The sequence below is a fragment of the Histoplasma capsulatum genome (assembly GCF_000150115.1).
Source record: "Histoplasma capsulatum G186AR genomic scaffold supercont2.19, whole genome shotgun sequence".
NCBI classification, from domain to species: domain Eukaryota; kingdom Fungi; phylum Ascomycota; class Eurotiomycetes; order Onygenales; family Ajellomycetaceae; genus Histoplasma; species Histoplasma capsulatum.
This window is the reverse complement of record NW_025544819.1, coordinates 63569-83700: the sequence shown is the minus strand read 5'-3', so window position 1 is coordinate 83700 and position 20132 is coordinate 63569. Positions and strand designations below refer to the sequence as shown.

Sequence of the window (20132 nt, the reverse complement as noted above, 5' to 3'; positions counted from 1 at the left end):
TGTGGTGATATAGATTTTGTAAGTTGATGTGCAAAAATAACGCATCAGGTGTCCCCGGGTCTCCAAAACAAGCTTGATTTCCAAAAAGCGTTTATATTCGGGTCGAAGGGCGGAAGTGACATTGACCGTCTCGTACCCAGGAATCCTGACAGGACTCCTTTATTGTCATCGGGCCTGAGTCCAATTTCGTGTCAGTTTTATTGAAGCGAACAAGTGTAACAAAAAAAAAAAAAATAGTTCGATATCGTACAGTCCAACTAAGGTCCCATCGTCCAGCGGGCCACCAAAAAAAAGGGTAGGGTTCGACGCCAGCATATCTAGAAGGTGAACTCTTTCCGCACCGGGTGAGTATAGGAATGTGCGATCGTTTATTAGAGTAAAGGCCGCGGGGTGCTCGACGACGCGGATGCCAGTAGATTCGAGCAGCTGTTTATCCAGTGTGTTGAAAACGGGATCCTGGGCAGAGCAGTCTTTGACGGAAGTCAATAGAATATTTTCGTTGGCTACGCGGGCCGTCAGACGTATCCTTTCGTTAGCTCGTGATTCTCTCGAGAAGCTCCAAAATTCATAATCATCCAAGGCCCTGGCAACGTTGATGTACACTCTTCCAAAACGCACCAAAATATTCTAGCATTGTCACTAATGCCGCAAGTTGGTATAGGGATACAGCCCTGCGGTCAACCCACCCGCCTCTTAGGAATCCACTGGGGCTCCCCAAACCAACGCAGACGCAGTTGTCGATTCTGCTAGCAGCGCCGGCTAAAAGACCATTGTCTAAGGCCGCCTTGATAGCCTGCCAGCTCTGTGACCCCTCCCAACATCTTTTGTGCCATTGAAACTGCTTCTTCAGTTTCTTGAAAGTCAAACCATCAGGGGGTTCGGCTGGAACTAATAGGTCTTTGATGGGAGGTAGGCAGAGCTTGTTTGATGTCGTTCGTTGGGTAGTCGTGATATGAGTCCAGCCTTCTTCATCATGGACTTGCACTCGCTTTGGCTGGCGGTATTTTCCTTTCCTGCGACAAGCGGATTGGGCCATGATCATAAACGACTGAGTCCCTAGCCAGTAGGGTATGTTGTGCTTCCTGGAAGTCCTCGCTTGCTTGGACTCTCCAATTTGGGGAGATATTCAACTACAATCTGCCACACTATATTGGATTAGTCACATATTAGTCATAACCAACGCTCTCGGATGTCAATTGGCGACAGCCGCTAATTTGATGGCAGTTTATAGTCCTAGATTCTTTAAACAACAAGAACAATTTAACATTTACACGCGCTAGAATTATATGGGGTGAGTTCAAGGCCTGGTGCCTGAAGTTTGGGTGTCAAGTTAGGTGTCGAGCCCCCATAATTCTGCCATAAGCGCAGGAATTTCGTTCTGTTTGATGCTTGAGGCCTCGTAGATATTCATTTTCAACATAGAGATACTCTTAGCCCCAGGGACTGTCTGAAGCTACAACTTTGAAACCCATTTTTATTTTAGTTGACCAACCTTTAGAATATTATCTGATCAGCTCTATGTTCTCAGTTCGACCACTGGTTTTCCAGAGACAATACTTTGACCTGAGATCTAGCCCAGTGCTCTTCGAAAGTCATTTTTGCGTTGACGCGAAGTGTTCGGCAGCGCCCATTCCATCTTACGCCTCTTTTGTCGGCGACTCTTTTGGCAGCGTCCGCTGGGACATTTGGCCAAAGAAATGACAGATCTTTTCGCGCCGTCGACAATGTCGGCCAGCATGGATGGTCCATAACTAACAACTGAAAATGCTCCGTGGATGTGCTGGGTTCCTAACCCTTGCTGTCGTCCAAGTTATTCTGTCATGGAAGTCTTTCTTTCGGCAAGAATGCGATATCTTCAATCATCATCAAAAGCCCTCTCCTCGGAATTCCGTTTGTGAGCTTGCGAGCGCTAAACACACATTTTCCTGTCCATGGCCCGGCGATCACTGCTGAATCTCCGGGCGCTTAGGTGAAAAAAGAGTCTTGGGCGAATAGAAAGCACCAACCGAGCCGGGATCGGTATGCAAGAGTGGTTGGTTCTTCACATCCAGCCACCTTAAGCTGGGCCACTCAATGTGCACTTCACGTTTCTTCAAGCACGAGATCTGGTCGCTGATTCGTGGACTATGTGATACAGTCCTTCGATGTGCTGCTAAGGCTTCCTTAGCCTCACCTGCGATCCCCCGTCGTGCAGTTTTAGTGGCCGGATCAAGGCCGCTTGCTGCACCTCATGCAGCGACCTTCCACCAGCAAAATCTGGGCATATCCTTCCCCGCCCAGTCACAGGCTACATTGTTGCATTCTGTGATGTTGCGAATCGTGCATCGTCCATTGAGTCCTGAGATGGGCTGCACAATGGCTTTGGGTGCATCTCCAGCTTGATTGGCTCGTAGGATGGAGGGGAGGAGAACTGACCCATGGGCTGTCACCCTTTTTATCGTTTATTTCCTTCTTTGTTGATGGCGATTCTTGAGCCCATCAGATGCCCTGCCAAGGGTGTGTTGGGTTGGGAATCTATAACCCTGCATCCTCTCACTTTTCCCCTCTTAAGGGCTCTACCACCCACCAAGACATTTATACCGATTGTGCCAGTGCTCTCAGCTACTATTTCTCTCCTTCTCACATCATCGTTCACCATTAAAAACTCTTGGTGTTGTCGTTGGCTGTTATCGTCTTCTCATACCTTACAGGGAGACTGAACCGGACAGCTATATCGATAAACCAGATAGTCCGTGAAATGGAATAAGGAATAAGCTTACAAAACATCGCCTGAAATCAACCGATTGAATTTGTTCGACAATTGAGTCGCGAGGGTTTACCCTTGACCGAAGGGACACACTTATCCACATACAACTCCTCCATCCTCTGCACATATATATCTCAACGCATCATGCGCCATAATCCGTCATTAAAGCCCTGGTTGGCAATACTCCTCATTACCCTGTTCACCTCGTCTGTCACAGCCCACTCCGTTATCGTCTATCCTGGATGGAGAGGCAATAACCTTCATTCCACCGGCAATATGACGGAGACAGATGGTTTGGGTATCGGTAGAGGGGCGAATGCATCGGAACTGCTATATCCAGCTGGAATGCAATGGGCGTATCCATGTACGTATCCAACCCATTCTTCTTCAACGCAATGCTCTATCGAAACTCTTCATGCTTTTGATCCCTCCTGAGCTAATGGGTGATATCAAACTTGTTTAGGCGGTGGAATGCCAATGTCCAATAATCGAACGAAATGGCCAATTAAAGGAGGCGCAGTTTCCTTCCAACCTGGCTGGTTTGCCGGGCATAAAACGGCATTTATCTACATAAATATGGGTTATGGGACTATTCCTCCAAATATGAGCCATCCAATGATCGCCCCATTCCAAATAGTTTCACCTACGAACGAAGAATATCCAGGCACGTTCTGCCTTCCACAAATTCCGTTGCCGCTGAATGCAAACCTGAAAGTCGGCGATGATGCAACGATACAGCTCGTCGAAATTGCTCAGCACGGTGCTGCTCTTTATAATGTAAATTTCTCCCGGCCCCTTTCCCTTTCCTTGCCTATCTCACTATCGTTATGCGCAATGTTACAAAACAAACCTCACTTCGTTTCTCTCCTTGTCTTCCCTGCATTAACCAAAATCCACCTTTGTAGTGCGTCGATATCACCCTAGCAGAACCTGAAGATGTCCCAGAGGTGACCAAGGAAAACTGCTTCAACTCCACCCACTTATCAGCCAGATACCTATTCGCGATGGATGTCCAGAATGCCGCTTCCTCGACCGTCTCATCATCGCAACTGACCTATGCTCTTGTTCCAATGCTGCTGGTCGGCTCTTTTGGCCTCCTATTTTAAGCCGAAAAGGGGAATGAGAATAGTATAAAAAATAAAATAAAATAAAAGCCAGAAATTGAAATGAACGGGCTAATGTCGCCCGAATTTTGTTTAATTTAGTCGCAGCATTTTTTTCCATTCCCGTCTCGATATCTATTGCTTCAAAGCAAAAATTTCTATCTCCCTTTGATTCCTTTTATAATCCTTCCGCAAAGCGTATCTTTGGTAGGCGTTTGATTTTGAAACTGGGGCTACATTCATACTTCTTCTTTTCATTTTATTCTTTGTCGCACTCAAACCACTCCTTTCTTTTTTGGCTTTTTTTTCCGTCAAATTTGGTTGGACCTTTCGCTAGGGTGAATTGGGGTCTGTATACCAATTTTCTATTTCGACACTCAAAGCTGCCCAGACTCGTTGCTCTGCGTTCTGGTTCTCGGCTCGGTTGTTTTCCTCAGAAGCTTAACAACGTTCTGCTTCCTTTTTCTTTTTCCCTTCTCCGCTTTTTTATGTTAATGTTTTGCTCTGCAGGTTGAAGGACGTCGTTGTTTGTGGCGATGGAGCCTTTGCATTTGCTGTCTGCGTCTGTACTCGCTACAAGTGATTTAAGCTATACCATTTTACAAAGCACCGCAATTTACACGACTCGATTCATGACGATATCTAACTACTATTTTCTATCATTGTTTTTTTATGACTGTCCTTGTCGGACAAGGAGCGTCGGATCGACTCTCTATCCATCCACATCCATGAAAAAAAGTTTGAAACACGGGTGTTGCACATCGCTTTATCAATCCGTGCGAAATCTTCGATATGATTGTAATAGGAGGTCTACTATGATGTGAAAACGGTTTGATATTGGATTAAATGGCCACGCATTTTGTTCTGAGCGATGAAAGGGGCTGGAAATAGTGACAGTGCATGGGTAAGTGGTGCGGTTTCGCAAGAACATACATGGGGCGCTCAAAAGATATCTTTTGCTTCTCTCTTCGTTTCCTTTACTGGACTATTTGTCAGGAGCATTAGGAAATAGTATCAGTGGATATTAGATTGGTTTAATAAATAAAGTAGGTAACATACTTGGTGTGGTAGAGAGGGTCGTAGTAATGTACATGTACTTAATATGATTCACCTCATTCACTGTATAGACAGGGACTGGCTCAAATAGGTTATCCTATTCGAATTTGCACGATGAGGGGAATATTGAACTCCATTTAAAACACACATTTAGCAAAAAATGCGATATGATACTAGTAAGCTCGATTTGGGTGGTTGCAACCATGATGACTACGTGAGGTACTGTACATTAGATGACACATCCAGCATCATCATCCACTACCACCACGACATGCATAGCCGCTCTAGAGACGTCCCTTGGGTCAAGCATTGTTAAGCGATCACTCCAAGGAGCGTATCAGCTCCAAGATGCCACTGGTCACCTGCTCTGGCTTCTCCTGTTGGACCCAGTGTCCCGCACCATCTACAAACTTCAAACCGCGAAAATCAGCGCAAACCTCCTTGGTCACCATCGCCTCCAGAGCACCAGGCACTTGATACGTTCCCCAGTCCTGACTGCCGGATATATATGCCATGGGGCATTCCATCCGCTTCCCAGCGAAGATGTCAATATCGCGTTTGCAGGCCGCCGTGGGATCTGAGTTAGTGAACACCCGGTACCAGTTAAGCGCTCCCTGGAAACTGTTCCGACGGAATTCCGATACGTAAACTTCAAGGTCGCTGTCTGGCAGCCAGGATTGGGAATCCTGGATGGCAGAAGGATCCTCCTGCGCCATGTCTGCTGCTATTGCCTCTGGCATAGTAGCGTTTAGCGGCATGACGTAGTAATATGGAAGTTTTGTGAGTTCGGAAGCAGTCCAAGATGCGAGTGGGTGGGGAGTATTCTTCGACCAAGAGGCGCCTTTAAGATGAAAATATCCCCTGAGGAACTCGTGGAGTCCATTGGGTGGGTTTGTCATTTCTGAGCTTACTGGTTGGGTTGAATAGTACCATTTGTAATGCTTACGACCCAGCGATGCGAGATCCGTATGGATACTAGTGTTTGAAGCAGCGGGTGGCAGTCCGCTCTCGGGTGTTCCTATGGCTTGCGCAGTAATAGTATTGAGAGTTGGTAGACTTGGGACCTTTTTGAACGGATGGCCCATCAAAACAACGCTTTTGAAAAAATCAGGTCTAGCCAAAGCGCAGAACGCAGCCGCTACTGCGCCAAAGTCGTGGCCCACCAAGCACTTGACGTCTCGATACCCTAGGGCGTGAACAAGGACAATAACATCGCGGACCAGGTTTGTCATTGAAAATTCGTTCAAGTCAACATTTGCGAAATCTCGGTTATCCCAGCCTGTTGTACGGCCATAACCACGTTGATCGGGAGCAACGATGTAGTAGCCCTGGCTGGCGAGCAACGGCATCACTTTCCGCCATGAAAATGCGAGCTCTGGAAAGCCGTGTAGAAGCACTATTAAGGGCCGTTCTCTGTCAGCAGTATAACCCGCTTCGATGATATGGAACGAGAGGCCGTTCGGGCGGGAATCAATCTGTCTCGAAGAGACCCCCTGCGGCAGGGGCAACGGAGAGAGCAATGGAGCCGACATCGCAATCTCTCTGAGATCCACATACAAACGAATCCAAACAACGTGTATTGTTGTATGTTTGGCGCCCGAGGGATTGCCCACTATATTGAAGATAATCTTTGGCTCCCATCGTTATCCGGTAAATATTACCAGATCAAACAAAAGCGGGCAGGTGATAGAGCCTCGGAAGATACAATCTCGGTCCGGTTTCAATAAGTTAATTATTAAGCTTCAGATGGGCCGCTGGACCCAGGACCACGGCGGGATGTTCACATATATACAGTAATTTTTGAAATCCCATGGACGATGTGAAATGTAAATACTAGTACGCCAAAGCCTGACGGTTGTGCAATCTCTTCTTTATCTCTTAGCCTTTATGTCTGCAACCCCTTTTTATAACCTTCCTATTACTTCTTATTAATAAATATAAAGCCAATGACATTGCATTTCTTTTTTATGGCTTTTTATACCTACTGCAATTGGATAGCTTACGGCCCATCACTGGCCAGGCAGTAGCAAGGTAGAAAACCGTAGGCCAAAATGACCATCGGCTGGCTTCTTCCAGGGGTCGACCGTGACAGATAACATAGATACATATATGAATTGAAGATGAGTGATGTTGAAAGCTTTTCTCCAAGTTGACAGACCAAGATATATGAAGTAGAAAGATTTGCCTTATCTATCTACCTTCCTATCTTCGAGATCTTAATTCACATCTCTACAATAAATATATTTGTGAGGGCTATAATGCGGGGCTTTCTGTTGGACCTCTATAACATAGATTTCCCTTTGGATATCTAGAATATAGGTATCTCTATCGCTTTGCATATCTGTAAAATTTTCATAAATCTCTATTATATATGGAATTCTGCTTCAGCGACTGCTCACTGACCTATACGCGGACGTAAAGAGATTGATAATTGAAACCTACTATCTGCCAGGCAATATCCTGGCAGGTTGGTGCTGACTTTACCATGCTTAGCTGACTTGTTCAACGGATTAGTTAACTACACAGTACACGCCTCCTCCAGCATCATACTGAGAACTTTTCCACTAGCTCAAAGAAGGAAACATCTCTTGTGGAGAAAGGATCGGTTTATTATTATAAGTGGCGCGCTCAACGGAGCACTCCATTCAACATCAAGCATCCTAGCTTCCATCCTCTGGGTTACTGGTCGGGGCCGGAGTCGTGCGGCAGTGTCAATGGTGACGGGGGTTTTGGGGAGGCGAGAAACCTGTTTTGGACCCCTGCAATTGATCGTTTGAACATGACACTTGTCAAGGAGTTGGGAAACAACCTGGAAAAATTCGGTTCTCTCAACGGCGCTCTGGTTGTTTGAATGTCCCAGGAACCAAATGAGATCAATAGTCCTGACCCCTCCCTTTAATTTTTGGCGGACTGTGCTGCTGGCGGGATATCTCGTAAAGGTTATTTCTATTATTCATGGATATCAGGTGACTTGGCAGTTAACCGTCGTGGCTATATTTCGTGAAGAGTTTCCTCTCTGTAAGACCGGTGGGGAAAGAAAGCCGTATGAGTTTTGGCTTGAAGGAAACTAGATACCTTAGTAGTGCCTCCCTCCGCAACCCCAAACAAACCCATAAGGCTGGGGTGGATGAATGAAAATGGATCTTTCTCATCTGGAGGCCGTTGATGTCATGCCAATCCTAGCCGGATGCGACCAGACCAACAACCTCCGCCCGTTTTTTGCTCTGCCAGGCATGGACAACACACCTTCACACCATCTCCTGCTTCAAACCAGCAGAATCATCTGCTCCCCCAATCCATCGCGTCGTATACCTCCTTGTTGCTGCCCGGTGCAGTCAACTTATTCCCTGTTGAGTGGTGAATCGTGACACGCAACGATGCTTCAAGACTTACAATAGCTCGTATTGATTTTTCAGCAACTTCGAGATTAATCCTCAATGCAGTTTTCGCAAGTCGACGCAGAAAAACGACTCTCTCGGGCATCTATTTACTTCAAGCAATCTTTGGTTGTAATTATTTACGGTATCAATTGCCTCCTTGTTGCGAGCTTTCGTTTCCCATGGGTGATATCCTTTCCTGGCGAGTGAACCTTTCGCTATGTTCCGTCGCAAAAGATCCTCTGCACATGCGGTGAGTTACCCTAACAGCTCTGGAACTCGTCCTACCAGTCCACGATCTCTGGGCCACCCCTCCTATACCCTTTTCCCCTGCAGACCTGTTACCCTGTTACTGATGCAAGTGCCGAATTGTCTTTTAGCCCTTAAATTCCAATCCGTCACCATCTGCCCAGACCGCTGCTGCTCAAGCCTTCAGAGCGTCCCAAGCCAATGCCGCATTATCTACAGCCGCAGCGGCAGCAGCCCTTCGCACACATACACCTACCCCCACCTCCGTCGAGAACGTCCAGACAAAACGTATGCTGCGGAGGCAATTGTCTATCGGCAGTGCTAAGGAAGATGTGGCTCAACCTCTCACTCAAAATGGTCGCTTATATAGGAGGAGTAGCTCCGGTTCGATGAGCTCGAGGACTTTTCGAGATCAGCCCCTAGCTCATCCGGCTTCAATAGCTGGCTCTAGTGAGAGAGATATTAGCCCTGTCCCTCCGATTCCCCAGAGCTTTCTTGCCCATCAGCGAGCCGTTAGCCTGGAGTCGTCCTCTCGCGCGCGTTCAAGTCGATCACCTGATCTACGAAAGCCCAGTTCCCCTCGCTCCCCTCGAGTTTTGAGTAGTCTTCCAGAGCTGGAAAGGCAGGACAGCCGGAGCTCGATCAACTTTTCCTACCCCACACACGCTCGTCCAAATTCCCCACCCCAATCTCCAATTCAAAAGCTTGCCGCGAAACCTCTAGTTTCTGATGATGATGGAATGGGCCCGGATGAAGAACTTTCTCAAAACCATATTGTTGCTCGATCATCCAAATCTACGACGACTCCTATAACTGCAGCTGTCAAGGAAGCCCAGTCATATCCAGATTTGAGTGCTTTTCATACAGAACATGACGAATCGAAGAGGTCCAGGATTGGAGCTGCTCATGCAATCACTGAAACCGAGGCAAGCACTTCTCCTGAAGAGCAAGACCCTGCACACTCCCATCATATGCCCTCCACTGTACACGGGGAAGACACCGAGCAGGACCGTCATCCTTCCCCCAAATCAAGCCAAACGAAAGCGCGAACCGTTCAACAATATGGTAACCGAGAAGCTGAAACCAAGGAACAACAGATAACGGATCCATCAGAAGTACATGATCCCAAAACTAATCAAACCGACCAATCCACTGACTCGGGGAGTTTACCCGAATTTAAATACTCAGATAATCCTAAAGCAGATGTCGAAAACGATAAAACATCTATGCCAACTGGCTTTACAGTCGATACCCTGCCATCTACAGATTTTGGCTCTACTTCACATACTCCTTTAGAGGCTCTATCCATTGGCCACGCGCACGACACAGTCAGTGCTAGCACCGAAGGTAGAAATAACGAAAGACCTCATTCAATCAGCCCGACTCGTACCACACACTTTTCTAGCCATCTTGCTGTTTCCCTTAGCGGCGAAAGACTTCATGACCCTCCTCCACGGTCAATGTCTCCTGCGAAATCAGCCTTAAAACACCCAACTCCTCAATCTAGCCTAGGCAATCACAATTCGAATAACTGGTCTAAATCGCTTCAAGCACAGAGTGAATCTCCTGATGGCACATCGGTTGAATCAGATGATGGCCAAAGGGATGGGAACAAAAAACGCACCCCTAAGGTGAGCTTCGAAGATGAGCCGGAGGTAGTAGGGGCTTCTGCCACTGCTTCAATTTCTCAAGGGCCGGGGTCACCCATTTCCTCAAGCCCTCTATGGGGTTCAGGATCAAAGAATTCAAGTCTTGCAAGGAATGGCTACCGATTTAACACCAGGAATGGGAATGATGAGGATGCGTTCAACGAAGTCATGAAACCTCGTCCGGCACTTCCTTCTTTTGGCAGTATTCGTGGAAGGAGATGGTTGATCGAGGATCATGATAGGCGGCAGGTTCACGACAAACCTTCGTCACCGAGGACATCAGCTAGTGGCAATGCATTCGGCGAAATATTACACCAGAGCAAGCATTCCCGGCCCCAAGATACCAACCCCTTCGTCCCTGGTAACCCGATCCCCCCAGAAGTCACGTCAGTTGAAGGGACTGGTTACGATTCCCCATCTGAAACGAGTTCATCCAGCGAGGACTTGGAGGATCCGGACGATTATGCCCATCCGGGAGATATTACTAGCTCCCCTCCATCGGAGGTACAAAAAGCCTCGAGCGAGAGCCTTGATGTTGGGGGAAAAGCTGTTAGAGAGCGATGGCAGAGTGAAAATATACCTATTATCTCAATTCATCCAGCTACTCCTGCTCTTGCGGAGGAAAATATTAGTGGAGAGTGGGCCAGGATGCCAGGATGGTTTCCATCTCCAATGGTTCTTCCAGAACACGAAATGCGCCAAAACATTGATAATACACGCCAACCAGGACCAGTAATCCCTGATTCCACCTCCGATGCAAGGATCTCTTCGATTCCATACGTGGATGGTGATGAATCCGATTCAAGTGAAAGTGTTTACAGTGATGCAGCTGAAAATTTATCAGATCTTGAAGGTGATGGTTTTGGTTCTATAAACGCGATAGTTGACAGCCCTGTCTCTCACGTTTCTAGCTATTCCCATACACCTCCCCCGGACAGCCCAACAAACTCCAAAGTTGATAAAAAGTGGTCATCCGATATTTCATTGCGTTTCAATGAGCCTCGAACTTCTTCGCCACTGGGGTCAGTTTATACAAGCACTCCTTTACCTGTTGTTGAGGAAAGGGTTTCGACTTCGACAGTGTCGAGCAACAAGAATGGGAATACAGAGGATGGTGGAAGCTTGCACAACATCACAAATCAGCAGCTCCACCCAAAGTCCGGCCTACATGAACTGACCTCCACAAGTTTAAGCGGTGCGGCGGTCGCATCAGCTGAAGCTAGCCCAACGGACTCCGGTAATGTTGCGCCAAATGGGCAACAAACTTATAGGTCGGTGGCAAATAACCACAATGCTGCCAAGCAAAAGAAACCACGGTCAAGCAAGCCCTCCAAGCGAACTCCAGGTGATAAGGCAAGCTCCCATGATAAAGGACTCACTTCACAAAAAGGAAATGACTCATTTTCCACGAAAAATCCAATTGAAAATGGCCATTCTACTTCAGGTGCTGCGCCTGGATCGGATTTCGGATTCGCTTCAAAAGGCCTCGCGCAATCTACGGCATATGATAGCGATTCTTCAAGCAGCTTCAAGCGTGTCAGACGTTCACCACGGGGTGCCACACGTTATACCTTGAAACGCACGCTGAGGGGTCCCTCTGACGCCCGGCCATATTCCTCTGGTGGGTATTCTATCGGCATTGGTGGTCGTTCAACTTTGCCCACCAGCCAGCAGAGACCGTTTTCTTCAGATCACAACTTGCCAATTCGGACGACGCTACGCGGGCTAAAAGGCGGATTGGACACCAAATCTTCATTTGCCAACTTTGGAAGGTCGTCGAAACCCAAGAGAGCTCCATCTGGGTTGAACACAGGAGCTAAATCCAAATTTTCGTTTTCACACAGTAATGATGATGACGTCGGGTTTTCTCCTCCTTTCCGTAGCCGCTATGAAGATTCGAGTGACGATGATGTAGTTCCCATGAGCTTCAGTCCTGTTCGCGGTATCCCCAAACGAAAGGATGGTGTTGACGGGGATTCTACAGATCTCGAGGATAGCTCCGACGAAGAAATACCAAAAAGAGTGCTAAGGCGTCCTGACCCTCGCCGCCTGTCTATCATACCAAGCATGGGCCAGCCGAAACCGGTCCCTAGCCTTGACACTATAACAAATGGCACCAGAGCTACAGATGCCACTGATGAACCCACCAGTGTCATTCCAAATGAACCTGGAGCGTTTTTCCCCCAACTTCCTAAGAGGCAAGGAAGTATTTTTAGCAGGCTTGGTCGCTCAAAATATAGGGGTAGTGATGATACGAAAATCCGAAAGTCCGAGCTGGATAGCGCTGCGAGACGTGATAGCCCGCTTGAACGCTCCCATTTCGAGCTCTGGCGGAATAGGGGTTCAAGATCGTCAAGGAACGGCCGCAGCAATTCACCTTCATCCGGTGCTAAAACAAACGACCCTCATTCTCAAAAAGAGGCCGCTGTGGAAAAAGGTCCTGTCCAACTAGTGGGATCAGGTTCATGGCCTTTGAGCTCCCATACGAACTCTCCTGTTGCCATAGGCAGCCCCATTTCACCCATTCCTGAAAAAGGAGAATCAGATACAGAACGTCCAAATACTGCTAACAACATCGCGACAAATAACGGCACCACCACCTCCTGCGTCTCAATTTCGGGCCCACCTCTACTAGCGACACCGGGGTCGTCATCCAACTGGACATCTCGTTTCCGCCCACGATTGCACAATCGACGCGGTACGAACAGTAGTACCATTAGCGAGGACTCATCCGGTTCCTCAAAGCCGGATGCAGGTCTTGGACTGGACGAAAAGAAAAATAGGAAGAAGCTTTCGCTTCTCAAAAAAGCGTTCGGAATAAGTTCAACAGACTGAACTTATCCTTGCTTTACTTTTTGATGCTGCTAGCCTTAACCGAGATCCAGCCATGTTGCCATGTTCACGACTTCACGATTTATTTCTACTGACAAAATATCGCATTCTTTTCCTCTTTAATATACAATTACTCCTATCTTTTTGGGGCAAACAAATTTCATTGTGAACACGTCTTCCCCGGACCTGCCTTTTTGTTATTTTCATTTATTCTTCAATTCGTTTATCTTCCTTTTTAGAAATTTATATTTCGTTCTTCGAAGTTGTCTTTCAAAGGATACTACCACCCGCACAACAATAATTAACAGACAAACTACTTCACCCTATTTTTTTTGTTCGGCTTCTCGATTCATTGGGTACGTTTATTCAATGGCCACTGAATTGTATGATCTTTTGTTTTCTGGAAACACAATATTATGGGGAGAACTGCTCCACGTTTGAAAAATATCAGAGAGTTCGAGCGACGACTTATTCGCGAGCATTTTGTTCTGTTCTCAATGATACCATTTATCTATCATTTATTTATTTTTGCCCCATAGAGAGGTTTTGCTCGGTTCTTGAACTTTACTTTTGGTCTACTTACTTCATCTCCTGCATCCTCATCTTTTGCGTGGTTGGAAGCCTTAAACCCATGCATCTTGTTATTTACCACATTGACATTCTTATTTCTAACTGCTCTTGACGAGTGTTAATTTACTAATAGTCTGCGGGCGATTGGCCCAAAGTTTTGGTGATGATATTTAATGCACATATATAATTATTTGGATTGGCCATATGGAGTCGATACTATTTACTTTGTTTCGCGAGCTCGACCATTTTGAAATCTAAAGAATTTGACCCGTTTTGTCGATATGTATTGAGTGAGTCACTTGTGATTACGGCTGAGATGAGAGATTTCATGGCCTGTCTGTTGATTCTTCTGAACCTTCCGATCAGTTTACCGGCAGCTCCATATCGCATTGATCATGATGTGACAACAGCAGGGAGGGTGCATTTTGGAACGTCTCACAACCTGTGGCTGGGAACCTGGTCTTGGGAAGGCTGGGTCTGGGGCTGGGACTCATCAGGGCTCCACCAGAATAGATCTCATTGCTTTTTCCTGTAAGGTCTCAAAACTTGGAAAATGGAGCTTGGATCGGGACTTTGGGCTGTTGACAGAGCAACTGGTGGGGAACTCAAGAACTGCAGGTTGATTCTCAGGGTTCATCCTCCAGGTGGCAGTCGCTGGATGGTCAAGCCCGAGAGATCCGAGGTTAAAGCATGAGGAATTCTGAAGGCTCATAAAATTTTAAGAGCTCGAGCAGTTTGAGAAGAGATGCCCATGCCCGTCCATGGAGCAATGACAGAAGCGACTTCTTCTGGGGATTGTTTACATGACAGGCTTGGCTTAAAGTTCAGCTAGCCAGTGAGCCAGCCCCTGTAATTTTGTCAGTAGCTCCTGGAGGCGGGTCGAGCAAACAAGCAGCCCAATAGAGATACTCCACGATGGCTGAAAAATTATGGAGGTGGGCAAGAGGCAAATATGCGGTATGCGAGCAACGGGAATCGATTGGAGAAAACCAAAAGACACGCATACCAGTCTCCATCGATTGACAATTGGAATTCATCCATTTCTGGAGGGCTGGAGGGGAGAGAAGACTCTCGTCATCGCTGTGGATATTTTGCTGGGAAATCAAGACGAGCTGGACAAGGGCCAAGGCAGCGGTCAAATACGAGCCCAGGATCCAGCGCCAACATCACCGCAATCCTTGGAAGGTTCCCGGCAAAGTCAATGCTGGACCGATATCCGATGCATGGCCTAACCTCATTCAGCGAAATGTAAACAAACACCAGAACAACAAAACAACCTGCGGGAGCAAATCGACGAGACGCCGACAGAGCAGGGGCAAGGCCAATGAGCTGCATGGCAACCAGCCTCATTGCCAACAACAACAAATAACTTCGCTCGCCCCCAGCTTCTTTTTCTCTTCTTCCTTTTCCCTTTCTTTCCCCATCCTCAACCTCGGGAAATCCGATTTCATCAGTTCAATCCGTTCCCCAACCCCATTCTGATCCATATCTGATCGAGAAGAACGATTCAGTTCTCTGATTATCCTTTCTCCATTTATACATTTTCAGAAAGACAGTTGTCTTTTCTTGTCTCGTCTTTCGAATTGTTCTTAAACACTTCGAAAGGCATTCGAGAAAAGACGCTTCCAGGACAGTCAATCTGGACTTTGACGCCCGTGTCCCCATCCCCTTCAGTGTCTTCCCGTCGTCGTACCGGAGTGACGCTGTCTCTGAGACTACTCACACGAGAGTAGAGGGAGAGGTCAATTTAACTGGTGCTTCGCGCGTCGAACGGGAAGATACTGGATACGAAGGCCAACTTCCATCTCGTAGTTATCAAGAAGCTGACATCCATATCCACTCTGATCGTCGCCCCCACGAGGAACACCCTAGAACACGCTATCCCGAAGTAGAGCTTTCAAGAGAACGGTAAGAGACATCTCTAATGACAAGCCTTAGGAAAACCTTGCTAATCAAGCGCATCAGATACTACGGTAACCAAGACCGAAAAGTCTGGGAAACACAGCTCGATATCACTGAACGTGAGTATCGTCAACGCACAGATCCGAATTTCCAAGTAGAATACGCTCCGCGGCCCACCCAATTCCGTGACGTCGACCCCTATTCCAACAATCGCCAGTTCGAGCAGATCGATACCACCGGAGCCCCCAGTCACGTTAGCGAAGTCGATTACGCATCCCGAGGCAGCGAACGAGTTTACAGCGAAACCAACGTAGACCGACGCACAGTCATCGAAGAATCACCTCGCAAAATGGGTTATTACGACGACGAAGGTCATTACCACTCTTTCCGCCGTGGCGTTGAGCGTGCAGCCGACCGTATCCTCCACCCTCACCACCACCATGACAGGAAGGAGGAGGTCGTCATCACTGATGACCGCGGCCCTACCCGGGTACGTGATGGCGTCCGAGAGTCTGTCAGAGTCGTTCAGCCGCGTGGTGGACACCCCCCTGAGACAATCACTATCCCATGCCATTTCATCCGTGTTGGTGATCTCTTGATCCTGCAGGGTCGCCCATGCCAGGTCATCCGCATCTCCGTCTCTCCCCAGACTGGCCAACACCGCTACCTCGGTGTAGACCTTTTCACCCGCCAACTTCACGAGGAGTCTAGCTTCATCTCGCATCCTTCCTCCTCTGTTGTTGTCCAGAGCATGCTCGGTCCCGTCTACAAGACCTACCGCATTCTGGATATTCGTGAGGATGGCCGTATCGTCGCCATGACCGAGACCGGTGATGTCAAGCAAGGCCTCCCTGTTGTTGACCAGGGTAACTTGTTTAACCGCATCAGTGATGCCTTCAGTGACGGTCGCGGAAGCATTCGTGCTCTCGTCATCAATGATGGTGGCCGCGAGTTGGTAGTTGATTATAAGGTCATCCACGGTTCCCGCTTGTAAATTAACAGATGGGTCAGCCATTATTATCATTTCCCTGAGTGGTTCGCTACGCCAATTGTGCACCTGTTCCTAACCTGGAACTCGGCTAGATTTCTTTTTTTCTTCTTCTATGGGTCACGATATATTTGAAGCCAATTTTCTGGATTGCTTTCTATCGATGACCCGAAGAACATAACACGAAAAGATGAAGGAAATGAAGAAAAAGAGATATGAAGTTAAGGGCTATTAATGTTGTTTTTCTCTATTGATGGATTTCGAATGGATGGATGGAATGGATGGATGATCTCTTTCGTTTCCCCCATTTCACCTGCTGCATCTCCGTACTTTCTTTGCTCTCCTTTGCCCCACGTGTATCTATCTACCCCCTGCGTATGTTGTTTGAAAATCAAGTTGCATTCAGCTGTCGAGCTATTTCTTTTCTTTACCCCTGTTCTGATCTTAAAGATCAGATCTTTAGTCTCATGTTTCGTGATCATAGTTGCAACTCGTGGTAGTTAGGTAAGGTTCCTTGCTGCGGCGAGACTACCCATCGGTGGATCATATCCGATGGGTGAATATCTAGCCGGCTAAAACCTCCCAATGCTGGATGGAGGCATAGACTTCGCTTTGCTTTCACAATGCTATATATTTTGTTGCCAGCCAGTCCACATCGTGATTAGGTACGCATTGTATTATCGTCCCCATTCTTTGTCGCAGTCGCGCTAACAAAACTGTCTTTGTCTCGCGCTCAGGCCACAAATGATGGCATCTCACTCCATGGACGTGGTGGTGTACTAATTAAACAAACGAAGGATTAACTTCGTACGGTGATGCTTGACTGATAGGTTGTCTGCCCCTATTATTTGGGAGTCGGGTTAATACCATTTTCCATATTCTCATGCCGAATCCCGTGAGTTTCCCGGAAGTTGCCCATGCGAAGCCCGACAACAATGGCTCCTGTTATCCAGAATTCAAGCTCGCTGAAGGCAGGAGGTGTTTGTTTTTTTTCTTCTTTCGGCTAGTTCCCCTGTCAACACCAACAAAGCTTAACGGGAACTTCCATCTTTATTCCATATGTCGTGCGATTATCCGTATTAGATTAGGCATTTACAGCAGGGAACCGAGCCCTACTACGATGTGGGTATCTTATCACTGCAATTTACAAGGTGGCGAGTCTTGCTTCCCCCAAGCACAGGGGTCTAGAGCCATAATATCCTTGTGCAGGCGAGTCACATCATCGTTTCCATGTTCGATAACGGTTCCTCTGGAATCTTCCCCCACTCCGGGAGATAGAGAGATGCTGAGTTGGCGTGCAAGAATGAATAGTGAGGGTATAGTATGTTTTATTATTCTCAGAGGTGGGTGGGTAAAGCCTTCATTGATATTAACAAACGGATTTTCAGAGGGAAGTATCCAGATGATGCCCTGAAGCTTTGAGCTTTGCCGCGTGAGGACGAAAGATATAAAAACACACCCTCTTCCCGCATTTTCTATCAGAGACCTTTTTAATATATCCTTCCATTGTCTGTAACAATCTAAACTATTAAGTCATTGATTCTCTGTTTCGTGCATCTTCTCCATTCCCATCTTTCCATCCTCCAAGTCGCCCAAACAAGAACCACATCTCTCCTAGTACGAAATCGAACATATAAAAAAGCAACGCGGGAAAACTATTCAACCCCGGCGGTTGACCGTACGAGAACAAAATGAACAAACATGTCATATACGAAGCGCATGAACCAACCGGGCCCTCCGAGTTAATGAGACGTTTGACGTCTACCATTACCGCTATCGTCAGACAAAATCCTCAATTGGACGTCGAAACCATCGAGGATACTCCATTTTGGGAGACCGCTGGTATATTGCTCTCTGAACAACGTGTTATGCGAGTTGACGCGCCTGCTACTAATTCCGTTTCCCACCGTTGGGTTTTCCTTGCCCGGGAACACCCCGACGGGCTCGAGCACACTCTACAGGTGCTTGCAGGACATCCTGCTCTTTTAAATCACTACCTTTTCGCAAAATATATTGCAGTGTTCAAATTTGAGGAATCAAAAATCCTTTTCCGGTCTTTTCACGGCTGCCGTAGCCCATTCTTCTTAGGAAGGAGCGATATCCGCCCGGTAGACCTAAAAACAGTAGTTGGGAGTCAATTCATTGAAGGTGACAAGAGTCGCGCTTTCCGTGGCGTGGTGAATGAATTAGCTAAACAGCTTACAGAGTAATATCCGATGTGATGTTTGCATTGGGCGTCCAATGACCCTTTCGTTTTCGTTCTGTTTAAATTTGTGGTCCGTGTCTCTCTCCCCGTTCGATATTCCCATGATCAATCTTGCATTTCTCCCTATTGTATTCGCTTCTCTGTTGTGGTTTTACTTCTCTTCTCCTACCCCAAGGAAGAATGTTCTTATCCCCCTTAATTTCCTTTGGGCTTTGCCATGTCTCTGTTGTTAGCAAATATTATGTATTCATCACGGTCCTTTTTTTTTTATCTGTCATCCATCACTGCAACGATAATACTGTACCTACATACATACCATAGGTAGCTAGTGATAAATTGAAGGAGCCCACATTCTTTGAGACATATTTTGTCAATTTTCAGCTAAAGATTTCCTGTTCCTTTTCACCCTATCATCGGAAGCCTTATATCAATATCAATAATTCCCAGCCGCCATTTGGCTTCTTGGTGCACCTAATATACACCCTTTAACAGACGTTAAAATATTCTAAGATGCCTTTAAGTGTTTCATGGGTTGCGTCTTGGAAAACCCTGAGAGCCAGACGGTCTGACCATATTTCGAAAAGCCCAGTTGCATTGGCTGTCCTCTATGACCTCCAAATACTTCGGGGCCCGGCTTTGCAAAAGTCAGGCACTTGATCTGCATAATAGGATGCTGGCTCAATTCATGTCGATTGCCAGTCGATACACAAAATCGCAACAGTGGGATCATCATTGGCGACGGAGATACTCCTTCTGCGGAAGTCAGGAGGGGAGGGGGAATGCAGTTGTAGTGGCATTGGATTGTATCTGGGGATCCTGTGTCGGTTTAGGAAAACACGGCCTGGCCCAGTTTCAAAAGTCGCAGACGCTTGTCCATGGAGCTTTGACAGGATGGTTGTGAACGGAAAGTGGGATAAGCAGTCGGGGGAAGTCGTGTGAGGTAAGCATCGATTAGAGCAGAAGCGTACGAGGATAGATAGATCTAGCCGCAGAGAGTAATTGGTAGTACTTCAGAAGATATGATCGACCAGAAGACAGAGAAAGCATAGCTCGATTGGGCCTCTTATTCCAGCACATGGGCATTGCATTCCGGTTCTCCAACGTTGCAATTGCCGTATGTGCATACTTCTGCATTGTGAACTGATGCGATAATCTCATAGGGACGAGCCTCCAGCATGCACTATACCTTAAACTACCCACTGGTTATTCCTTCTTTTTTTTTTTTTTTTTTTTTTTTTTTGCTCTCGCATTTTTCAGGCATAGTAATAGACCATATCAGTAATGAAGGCGATGAGTAGGCAACCTCCCTGTCACTATCGAAAATTGGTTTGAGCAATGATCCCAAGAATGTAGAATAAGTAGCATATTGCAGTTTTTATTAATGTTCAAACTACTCTAGCTGCTTTAAAGCTAACATTGTTAAGGTTAACTATGTCCAAGTCAGCAATATAGTA

The 20132-nt window shown here is 46.9% G+C and overlaps 7 protein-coding genes across 7 annotated transcripts; 4 read left to right on the top strand and 3 right to left on the bottom strand.

Annotated features, from left to right (window-relative positions):
- Positions 1–33: 33 nt before the first annotated feature.
- Positions 34–1062, bottom strand: HCBG_08920 (uncharacterized protein; the record flags this gene model as incomplete). Its single annotated transcript, XM_045435969.1, has 3 exons — positions 34–174; positions 251–503; positions 619–1062. 3 exons carry the CDS (start codon positions 1034–1036, stop codon positions 45–47), a joined length of 801 nt encoding a protein of 266 aa, XP_045283291.1.
- Positions 1063–1570: 508 nt separating this feature from the next.
- HCBG_08919 (uncharacterized protein) lies at positions 1571–2419 on the bottom strand (the record flags this gene model as incomplete). The annotated part of the gene is made up of 3 exons (XM_045435968.1): positions 1571–1798; positions 2007–2217; positions 2292–2419. The coding sequence occupies 3 exons, from the start codon at positions 2417–2419 to the stop codon at positions 1571–1573; spliced, it is 567 nt and encodes a 188-aa protein (XP_045283290.1).
- A 471-nt stretch (positions 2420–2890) lies between these two features.
- HCBG_08918 (uncharacterized protein) lies at positions 2891–3852 on the top strand (the record flags this gene model as incomplete). The annotated part of the gene is made up of 3 exons (XM_045435967.1): positions 2891–3110; positions 3210–3523; positions 3652–3852. 3 exons carry the CDS (start codon positions 2891–2893, stop codon positions 3850–3852), a joined length of 735 nt encoding a protein of 244 aa, XP_045283289.1.
- A 1373-nt stretch (positions 3853–5225) lies between these two features.
- On the bottom strand, positions 5226–6437 carry HCBG_08917 (epoxide hydrolase; the record flags this gene model as incomplete). Its single annotated transcript, XM_045435966.1, has 1 exon — positions 5226–6437. The coding sequence occupies one exon, from the start codon at positions 6435–6437 to the stop codon at positions 5226–5228; it is 1212 nt and encodes a 403-aa protein (XP_045283288.1).
- Positions 6438–8502: 2065 nt separating this feature from the next.
- Positions 8503–13015, top strand: HCBG_08916 (uncharacterized protein; the record flags this gene model as incomplete). The annotated part of the gene is made up of 3 exons (XM_045435965.1): positions 8503–8535; positions 8663–8819; positions 8973–13015. 3 exons carry the CDS (start codon positions 8503–8505, stop codon positions 13013–13015), a joined length of 4233 nt encoding a protein of 1410 aa, XP_045283287.1.
- Positions 13016–14534: 1519 nt separating this feature from the next.
- Positions 14535–16889, top strand: HCBG_08915 (woronin body major protein; the record flags this gene model as incomplete). The annotated part of the gene is made up of 3 exons (XM_045435964.1): positions 14535–14830; positions 15188–15490; positions 15548–16889. 3 exons carry the CDS (start codon positions 14535–14537, stop codon positions 16476–16478), a joined length of 1530 nt encoding a protein of 509 aa, XP_045283286.1.
- Positions 16890–18163: 1274 nt separating this feature from the next.
- HCBG_08914 (uncharacterized protein) lies at positions 18164–18682 on the top strand (the record flags this gene model as incomplete). Its single annotated transcript, XM_045435963.1, has 1 exon — positions 18164–18682. One exon carries the CDS (start codon positions 18164–18166, stop codon positions 18680–18682), a length of 519 nt encoding a protein of 172 aa, XP_045283285.1.
- Between the last annotated feature and the right edge of the window lie 1450 nt (positions 18683–20132).